The 10388-nt window shown below is 41.4% G+C and overlaps 1 protein-coding gene across 1 annotated transcript; it reads right to left on the reverse strand.

The window, feature by feature from the left end:
• Positions 1-1019: 1019 nt before the first annotated feature.
• Positions 1020-5027, reverse strand: LOC115483782 (insulin-like peptide receptor). Its single transcript, XM_030226036.1, has 7 exons — positions 4175-5027; positions 3458-3995; positions 3256-3403; positions 2248-2643; positions 1971-2187; positions 1658-1917; positions 1020-1591 (listed from the first exon to the last, which is right to left on the reverse strand). Exons 1-7 carry the CDS (start codon positions 4652-4654, stop codon positions 1030-1032), a joined length of 2601 nt encoding a protein of 866 aa, XP_030081896.1. The 5' UTR covers positions 4655-5027; the 3' UTR covers positions 1020-1029.
• Between the last annotated feature and the right edge of the window lie 5361 nt (positions 5028-10388).

The following is a 10388-nucleotide window of genomic DNA, read 5'->3' on the forward strand; positions in this document are numbered from 1 at the left end:
GTGGTCTCGCTGTCAGCGACAGCGGCTCACTCAAAGTGTAAATCCTTTAGGTACAAACAAACGTGGCCCGTTCCGGCACATGCTCCTTCGTCAATCAACGCCGACCAACGCCATTGAGTGGGACACGTTTCGTGCAAGTTTCCTGCTGAGCCAAAGTTCACAACAAGCCAGGCGACACATGACACGTACTCAGTTCGACTTGAAGCCCAGCTCTCGCCTCGTGCCGTCTGGTCGTGTCGTGTCGCGTCCCATTTTGCCTCATCCAGGAGTCGGGATTATTTTTAGTTTTTCTCTTTTCGGCAGTATTTTAAAGTTTAAAGCTCTTTTGTGGCATATTTGCATATTAAGTGGCATGCGTTGAACGTTTGCAACTGACGCAAGTGCCCCAAGCATCTCGCAACAGCAACAACAACAACAACAACTAACGAGTGTGTGGCAGCAGCAGCATAAAAGGCAAGTGGAGTAAGGTGAAGTAGATGGGGTGTTGGCTTCTATAGTTTTGCACTTGACGCAGGTGGAGCTGTTGTTAGTTTGCGTAGGCTTATTGTTTGAGCCCCCGAAACCGTTATGCCAAGTTGCAAAATGTCAAGAATCAGTGCCAGCCGCACTCACTGTGTGTGTGCGGATTATAGCACTCTCTCCATCCCCCTGTTTATGTGTGTGTGTGTGTGTGTGCCTCAGCAGCTACGCCTATCTCAAAATAACTGTTAAGACTTTAAAAGCTCGACAAGCTGAAACATCAAATTACCATAGGATAAAAGGATTTTCCGATTTAATTTATAATGAAAGGAACTTTAGCAAATACATTTTCACATTTATCATACTTAGATATTAAAACTTGATGTATATCACGCGATTACCTCACCAAGCAACCGACGAAACAATTATATCTAGATACTAAACATCTAAAATCTCTTCGATCTGAGCAAACAGACTAAACGTTAAAACTTGCATAAAACCTAAAGCTATAACAAGCTGTGATGCCATTGCTGTCTTTATATACATTGGTTTGAGTATGTGTCAATGCGTTTATTGGCCATTCATAAACTGGTCCACCTGCTCGCTGATGGTCTTTAGTATCATCTCGGCTGGGTTCGAGCAACCGTTGATGACCCCGTCGACACATGCTCGCACCGTTATGCGATAGTATTTACTGGCCTGCAGGCCGGTCGCATTGAAATAATGCTGACTACCAGGTAAGCTGGTGCCAATTGGCTCTTCCTCGACGACGCATTTCTGCTCCAGTCGATAGCCCACAGATGCATGGGCATCCTGGCACTTGGGCATCGCATGCTGAATGATAAAGTCGGATTTGTTTGTGTCCTGCAACTGTCGCATTCTGTCCTCGATGTATTTGCGAAATATTTCATATTGCTTGGCCGCGTCAGTTTCTTCCTGGGAAACTGTTTCGTTCTGGTTTGCCGTAGACTGATTGTTGGCACTTAAAGTCGAGTTGTTGTCGACGAGCGGAGGTGCAGGAGTCGTTGTACTCGTGCTGTTGTCATATGCTACTAGCGAGGGCCCAGCGAGAAGGTCCTCAAAGCTTTTAACCTTGTCGAACCTTTCCTTCTTCGTTTGCAGTTTGCGACGTCTGGGATAATGGAAAAAGGCAACTTACTACGAGACGGCAGGGACATCAAGCAAAAATAATACTCACGAAACATATATCAGATTTGGCAGCGCATCCTCATATGTTATCTGCTCCTTGTTGTAGTAGTGCTCATCCTCCGGCTGGGGTCCCGAATTGTACGGCTCCAGATCATTGCAGACGCAGTCTAGCTCGCAGGTGTCGCATGTCTTAAAGGTGGAATAGTTCTTTGTGCTGGCCTCTGCCTCGGTTAGATTGTGCAACTCAATGTTGACAATGTATTTTGATATGATGCCGTTGGGCCGAAGTGGGGGCCACCAGTAGACCATCTGCAAAGCAGGCAAGAAATAGACACGGCATGAAGTCTAAGCCAAACACTTACAATCTGCGTACTGTGGTCCGAGCTCCCATGCAGCTGGCTCACTGGACTCGGCTTGCTGGGAAGCGTGCGAAAGTAGAGAATCTTTGAGTATGCATCAACCTGCATGTGGTAATCGGTGCGAGTTAAGGTCTTCACAAAATATGCATACTGTGTATAGGGCTTCAGTTTGGAGATGACATGACGGCGATTCTTGCTTGGAGAGACATCCATTAGCCAACTAGAAAGAAGTGAAGTAAGTTAACAATATTTGAAGTAGCTAATTTCTACTCTCACTCACTCGTCATGTCCACAGCCGTGTCGTCCGTCGTACTTGGTTACATTACGCTGCGGCGCTTCCATATAGTGATAGGAGTAGCCTATGAGTATTTCCACATCCTCAGATTTCATAAAGTCTATCACAATGCGAACAGCCGTTGAATTGACGTCCTCAACTTTAACGTTCAGAGTCCGCACCGAATCCCCACATATCACACGCTCGCCGTTTGAGTTGGGCGATACATCAGCTATCGATATCGTCCTGACACTCTTTAGAGAGGACTGCAATTTTTGGATTTTTTCAAAGCATAATCGTGGATTCAAGTGAAAGAATATTGTGCCACGTTGAATGGCCACCTGACGATTGGCTGGCCAAATATGTTCCATGTGGTAATTGTTTACAACATATAGAGCATATCTGGAAGTTAAAGTTTGAGATATGTATGTTATAAGATTAAACAATGAAAAGAATTTAATAATAATAATGACTGCAACAGGATAAGTAGCGCCTCATGATTTTCAACAACAGTCTTAGGGCTGTCAACTTATCTAAAAATTATAATAGTTTTAAGTTAGAATATTTTAAGAGCCTACATACCAAATTAACTATTTCGAGCTCTTAAAGTTATGTCAAAAAACAGAGTATAAAATATTAACTTTTATCGATATTTCATATCAAACCGGACTTAGATTTGTGAAGCTATCTTAAAACTAGAATATTTGTTAGCTCTGTAGTCTAAAATAACTACTTAAGTGTTTCAAGCTCATAAAATATTCGAGTTATGCCTAAAACAGCCTTAATAATATTCAGTTTGCTCCATATTTCATGTAAAACTGGTCTTAGTTCTAAAAGCTATAATATTTATAAGCTCTGGACTCTATAAGTCTATAATATACATATCCGGTTAATTTTGAACAGGTCCTAAAGCCTTCGAGGTATCCTACTATTCTATCAATTTTCCTACTATGTATTTCATTTGTCTGACTGAACTCCTTATGCCCTTTATCTATGGTTTATAAACGAGCTCACTTGTTTTCTATTAGCTGATCGCCACGTATGGTATCCAAGTTACTGAGGAAGGTCAAGGACATAAGCTGTGCTGAGTGTATAACCTTTAGGTAGCCGGTAATCTCCTTAATGCTGCCCATGGCCTGCTCTAGAGCAGATACAATTTTTTCTGAAATAGTTGAAATTGTTAACAAATATTTCTTATAGAGGTTTTTTTGATTACCCTTGATATCCACTAGCTCTATAACCAGGGATCCATTGATGGTCACACAGTCTTGCAGTTGCTCTAGATCTGCCATTCGCTTAATATGGAATGTCCCCTTGCACTCCAGCTGGCACTGGAGCGTTCCATTGGCATCAATTACGGGCTTGTGGTTATTGGGACAATGATCCATGCAGCGATAGCCGCGCGTCAATGGAATTAGATTAAGCTGGCGACATTCCTTATAGGAGATGCAGTGCCTCTTGTGTAGCTCATAGCTGGCAATGCACTGATCCACACAGCGGCCATTCCGAAGATAATTGCCACAGAGCGTGCAGCTCTGAGCCGAGCAGCCCGTAATGCAGCTGTGCTGGCAACAATTCCCTTTGTCATCACAGCCATTTCGACCACAACTCTTGGCGCACTTTTCAGTTTGGGGCGGGGCGAAGCGCACCTGGGCCACGTGCATATTCCAGCAATGCCTCGTGTAATTGTAATTGATCGAATAATCAGCAGAGAGGCCGCCACATACAGGACAATGGTTCGGCGACTTGTTGAGCTTTAAATTACAATTTTGAAATATATAATTTTTAAATTTCGATTTCTTAAAGAACAGGGAAATTAGATTAGATAAAATGTAATCAAGTTACTCAGAGAAATCAATTCCATTATTCTATTTCCAGTGTATAATAATGCATGTACTCAAGCTTTTAGGCCTTTAAGTCGCTCTTAACTTACTTTGATATAGAAATGCTGTTTGGTAGCATTGCCAGCCAGGTAGACCCAGTCGACGGTATGTACGAAGCACAGCATAGGATTACTCTCGACCCGAATATGACCGTCTTGGATGCGCTGCAGCTGCACCAGACCCAGCTCCCGTAAATTGCGATTCTCGTAGACGATGAGTGCATACAGATTCATAAGGAGCTGCCTGCCGCGTATTAGGCGCAGCTTAGGGAAGATGGTCTCCAGTGTGAGCAGCCCGGTGGAGCGATAAATCAGCAAATAGTCAGTGATCTCTGTTAGCTCGCTGCTCAGCTCGGTGAGGCTTACATTGCTGGGCAGCTGGAGGTTCGCAATGTGCACATGACCCACTACAACGCTGCAGTTGCGCAGTTGATCGAAATCCGCGATGCTGCGAAGCTCCAGGGAGCCGCAAATAATTTCCGATCTGGTTGCAACTGGCCACAGCAATAGCAGCCACACCATGTGCCACATGTTGACTCTATTTCGTAGCCAACTGACACTTTCAATTGAGAGCACTTGACCCAATTGGCCTCTTTAGCATTGATGTACGCAAGCGTAAGTTGAATGACAACGCGAAGTATGGAATGGAAAATGTGGACGGCAATTAGTGCAACGCGACAAAAATTACACACTTGAATGCCAATGTCGTTTGATGTTCACCCTGCCTTGTGGCTATTTCTGTACCCGCTTCCGAGTGGGACACGCGCTCCACTAGCGACGACGTTTCAGTTTCAACTGATTTGACCGACGAGCAAAACGACGAACAACGGCAATTCAGTTCGATCTTTTCAATTAGCTAGAGCCCTGCCTCCATCTTTGCCGATTTGTTTTGTTTTTACTTTTCGGACCTGAGGCCAAGTCTTCGCTTTAAAATTCTTCATTACACCAGCTGCAAAATGTTAGTGCCTTAAGCATAATTTTGCTTTGTATAGATGCGTGTTCTTTATTTTGCGACGGGTGTAATCGAACTGAAGAACGGTGCAAAAATATCATATGAAGTGATCTCCTTGGAAGGGAGACTGAAGTTATATAAACAATCAATTTTATTATAAAATAGAAATAAATAAACAAAATGTCAGTCTACTTATGCCGTATTGCAATAATTACTTTATATTAAACAAGTTTTTGATTCCTAATCCCCAGTAGCCCCGCCACTGTGGATCTTATCCAATCGCTCGTTTTTTGTTTCACGTGCTCGTGTCGATTCCTTCAGGCAGCTGTTGCCCTTCAATTTAGTTAGTTAAGTCTTCCACTTCCTTTCTGCCGGCAGTAAGAGCAAACCTCAATCCATGGCGCACCAATGCAGCTGACAAACCAGTTTGCCAGTCACAGTCGCAGTCGACGTCGCCGTCGCCGTAGACGTTGCCATTATTGTCTGTTTCACTCTTTCTTTTTGTTTTGTTTTGATTGTTTTCTTTAGATGTTGCGTTCAGTGATAACAAAAAGGCGCCGCTGTGCAAAAATTAAGTTCTAACGGCGAACATTTCAATTAGAGCAGAGCAAAGCAGAAAACGAAGAGCAGAAAGCGAACCGCAGCAACTGTGAGGAAATGGCACAGAGCAGACAATGCGCAGTTTGAGTTGGGTCAATTCAAGTACAACTAATGCTTACAATGTGCAATTGCAAATCTGTTGCAATAGATTCGAACGAAATTAAAAATAATTGCAGTGAAAATTGGAAATGCACTAAGGAAGTAACAGGCGATACTATGGGAGAAATTCTAACAGATGCATTAAACTGCGGCTTGGTGTGTGTGATGAAAGTGAAATGAAATGAATGAAAACTAAAACTATTTAAAAGAATCCACTAAAATATAGATAGTATAAATGATCGAAATCGCTTAAAATAGAAATCGCTTAAAATAGGAATCTATTATAGACTGAAAAAAGCAGTTGAACTATAAGTGCATAAAAATTGTAGAAAGAAAAATTCAAACGTATTCCCATATACCACAAATCGCAATGCGACAAAATATGTGGTTATAAAAATGGGATGCGTGTCAAAAAGCCAAATGTGATAGGATAAATTCATGAGACGACAAGCCTCATACATCATTGGACCACTGCGATATTCATCAGCTGCACGATATGTGTATATACATATACGAACGCATATGCAGTCGGCCGTGCGCTGCACTAAATCAATTTCCAAAAGCATTTTTGCGGTTCGTGGTGATGAGTAGAGTGAATTGAATGCTGCATACTTTCAACTATGTATGTGTATATGAAGTTGTAGTGCGGCTCGTTATAGTTTCCCGGGCTCAGCGGTTATTGAATACGCCAGCTGGAGCGACACGGTGGACGCAGCCACACGGCCGCACATCCACGAGCTATATAATCCACTGGCACGCCAACTGGGAGACACCTTCGGCATCATCGACGTTGGAGCCGGCAAACACGTAACGGCATTTTGTGGCGCGTGATGGGAATCTCTAGCAGTTTCAGCTACTGCGAAACGTGTACATATGCCTACACATATACTTATGCACACACACACACACATACATTAGCGTCGAATGGGCGCCCCATAAGTCTGTCGGTCCCACGCACGTCGTTGCATTTAAGTGCCAAATTAGAGCTGCGGACGAGCTGACGCGAACTCCAACTGCACATGACAGCCATTTATAAATCAAGCGTAGTACGCATCTTATATGCAATTTATAGCATGTCAATTCAGTCAGAAAGAAGGAACTGCTGCCTCATCATTGATATTAGCTATCAAGCAGTTGCCGGCGCCTAAAATTAATTGAGTTTCTTCAATAATGCTGCTGCAGCTGCCACTCCGCCAGCTGAGATGACGCCGGCTCCATATGGTCCATTCATGACACTTCTCATTCTGTGTTTTGACATTGAGGCAGTCTGCTCCAGTCAGCCAGTTCTTCAGTGAGCCAGTCAGGCCCCTATTTGATGGATGTGACATCTAGCGAGAGCTGACTGCAGTCTCACAGCAGTCCTAAAAAGTTGAAGATTGCAGCTGAGTGATGTAATTTTAGTTGTAGTATATATAAGCACAATAATAGAATATATGTATACATACATATGACGGGATTGTGTCAGCTTGATCGCCTAGCATTCTAATTTCATAATTTTATAGCTGCGCCTAAGCACACATTTCCAGCGTGTGTATCATTTGCCATTTTTAACTGTCCACTTGTATTCACGTTCTTTTTTCGTTCAAATCTTAACGAAACTGTCTGAAGTCGCCATTTCGCTCTCACTCAGCAGCACTAGCAACTAAGTTCAGCAACAGCTAGCTAAGTATATTTGTCTCTCTCTCACAAGCAAGCAACTAAAACGAAAACGCACGTGGATAATATTAATATACGCTATACAAGCTCTCAGTCACTCACTAATCTACTGCAACAGTAGAAGTCTCTGCTATATATATACATATATGTATATGTATAAATACAAAAAATAAATAAAAATAAAGCACTCTAAAATGTTAAAAGCCTGAATTGAGAAAAAACTTAAATTAGCAAACAGAAATTGCTTTAGAAACATGTCAAACGAAACGTTAAGCAATTTGTGTGAAAATTGGAATTAAATCTTTGATGGAATGGGAACAATGAAGTATTTTACTTACTTCTGACGAGTTACCTGCTTACGTGTGGCTTGCTGCTTTGTTCTAACACACACACGCACACACATACGCATGAATAACTACTACAAAGCCGAAAAATAAAACAAAAGGGGAAGGCATTTAAATATAGTTGAAGGAATTCACTTGCGTGCTTCACGGGATCCACCTGCTCAATCCTAATTTTATACCCACTTAGCATTTTGTGAAATCAAATTACAAATGTATTTATAATCTCTTAAGTAGCGCAATTACATGTAATTGGAATAACTAACGTATACTGGGAAACCTGCACGAGCCAGGTTAGAGGCATTCCATCCAGCTAGGCAAACTGCGTAGTTAAGTGAACTTTAATCCTCAAGGTGTCCAGCCAATCGAAACGTCAGTGCCATGGCAATAGCTCAAGAGCTAAAATCTTTTTATGCGAAACATTGAACATGAACTTAACAATGTTACTTGAGCAGATTGAATTAGAAGTTTTCGAAGCTGACAACATGCAATCGTTGAATTGTGCGTGGGGATAAGTTGCCATGTGAACTCAAGTACCTTGAAGCAAGGCAAGACGTTCAACGGAATTACAATACTTCGGCAATTTTATTATTGTATTATTTATTACATAATCAATTTACACCAAAAATGTTTGAGGTATATAGTTTGGCCAAAATGTGTGTTAAATTATTAGAAATGGGGAAATCGAGCAATTTATTATACAGAAATGCATTTATTTGGCAATTACTTCTTACTTTTTACCTATATATATATTGTAGAAATACAATTAATTGATTACATTGTAAAATAAAGATTGCAACTAGAATTCGACTATATTTTGCTGAAAACACTTTGAAGGTTTCCAATCTGGCTTTCAGAGAGCCGATAACTTTTAACTGATGTAAAAATTTATTTATATTTAAATTTAAATATTTTAGAAATTGTTAAAGCATTATCAAATGACTCTATTCTATTTAAAACAAAGTTCCAGTAATAATTTAATTCAAATATTAAATGTTCCATTCATTGTTTATAGAGCTTCAAGCTGAAAGTTCTCAAAACAAGCAAAAAGCTTTCAGATTCAGAAGAAAAGCTATTGAAATCCTAAGACTACAATACTCTATATAGGAAAAATTAAATGTTTCGTACATTTGAATGAGTAAGATCTTTCGTAGCTCCGTTAATCCCTCGAGTGTCAAATTGGCTAACCTTATTCAAAGTTATATGTAGAATTTTTTCCCTATTCGGTCTCGTTTGCTGTCAACGCATCTATGGGAAAAGCGTTGCATATTTTACGGCTGAACCCATTATGCCGGAGCCAATATGGAGACAGCTGCCCTTAGCCATAACTGTTGCCAAGCAGCAACCAGTCTTGGCATTGCGTATACGCCATGACGACACCCAGCCACACACACACAGATAGAGACACTCAAATCTTCAAGTTTATGCAAAAGGTGCGCAACGCTTTCATTTGCTTATATTCCATTCTATATTCTTATTTCAATATAAATTGTGCCCGGTGCTAGTCGGCTGCAAAGCATTACCCAGCTGTCTGCACAGCCATCCACAGTGCCTTCTGCATTGTTCGCCTGCATTATACATATATATATATATCTATATATATATATATATATATATATATATATATATATATATATATATATATATATATATATTCTTTTTACTTTTTATCATCCCCTTTATCATGCAATGCAAATCGTTTGGCGTTGGGTTAAACATTTTTCTCTGCATTTTATGCCATTCGCCTTTTGTTGCTTAAGCGTTTAATTTATGTGTGTGGGTGTGTGTGGCTGACAGTATGTGTATACTTCCGGATACTTTGCATGTCCTGGCACAACAATTTGCATATGGTGCCCATATAAAGGGCAGGTAAAAATTTTCTATTAGCCGCACATAAAGCTTAATTTATTGGCCCAGAACTTGGACTAGAGCTACCCGTTGGCCAGGAAGTCGCAATCAGTCCAAAATGTGGCAAGCCCTTCATTCACGCCTCCCCCACACTCAGGCCGGCCCAGTGCAAAAGTAATTTGATATCAAAGTAAATTAATAATGCAAAAAGGTTTTCTGAGTCGCTGGAATTTTCACTTTGCGTGCAGCAATGGAATTCGATGCCGCCTGCCTGGGCCTTTCGCCACGGCCCATCCACCCCTTTGTCAGAGTTTTAAATGGATGAAAATATTTCAAAAAGCTTAACCAGCCATACAGCGTGAAACGCCAGCCTGACAATCTGACAATCTGGCAGTCATCCCACCAATCAGCCAGCTACCCAGCATGTAAAAAGTTTTGGGACTGAATTGAAAAAGCTGCGGGAGCAGAGACCAAAGTTAAGACCCCCTTCCCTACGAACAAAAACCTCAAGAACAACACAATATTAAAATCAAATTAAAGTCATTATTAAATTTGGTCGCTGCCTGCGAACAATGCGTGTTGAAAGCGTTGTCCTCGGTGCTTTGTCCTCCGTTGATGGCCAAATTAATTGCATATCTGATGGTGCTAAGATTCTGCATGCAAAGCGTAAACCACTAAGCCGAATCCCATTCACCAGCGCCGCCATGCTCATTTGTTGTCCCTTTGGTCTGGCGCAAATACTGGACTGGAAAATTGGGGTTGCCCAATC

This window comes from Drosophila hydei, unplaced genomic scaffold, assembly GCF_003285905.1.
Source record: "Drosophila hydei strain 15085-1641.00,03,60 unplaced genomic scaffold, DhydRS2 tig00000044-arrow-arrow-pilon, whole genome shotgun sequence".
In the NCBI taxonomy this organism is placed as follows: domain Eukaryota; kingdom Metazoa; phylum Arthropoda; class Insecta; order Diptera; family Drosophilidae; genus Drosophila; species Drosophila hydei.

What these genes read in the sequence shown, in the direction of transcription:
- LOC115483782 (XM_030226036.1), bottom strand. Translation starts at nt 4,654, where the DNA reads ATGTGGCACATGGTGTGGCTGCTATTGCTGTGGCCAGTTGCAACCAGA. An exon ending in GATCAGCTAATAGAAAACAA is followed by an intron (nt 2,644 to 3,255) that starts GTGAGCTCGTTT and finishes TTTAACTTCCAG; the next exon opens with ATATGCTCTATATGTTGTAA. An exon ending in CCAAATCTGATATATGTTTC is followed by an intron (nt 1,592 to 1,657) that starts GTGAGTATTATT and finishes CCATTATCCCAG; the next exon opens with ACGTCGCAAACTGCAAACGA.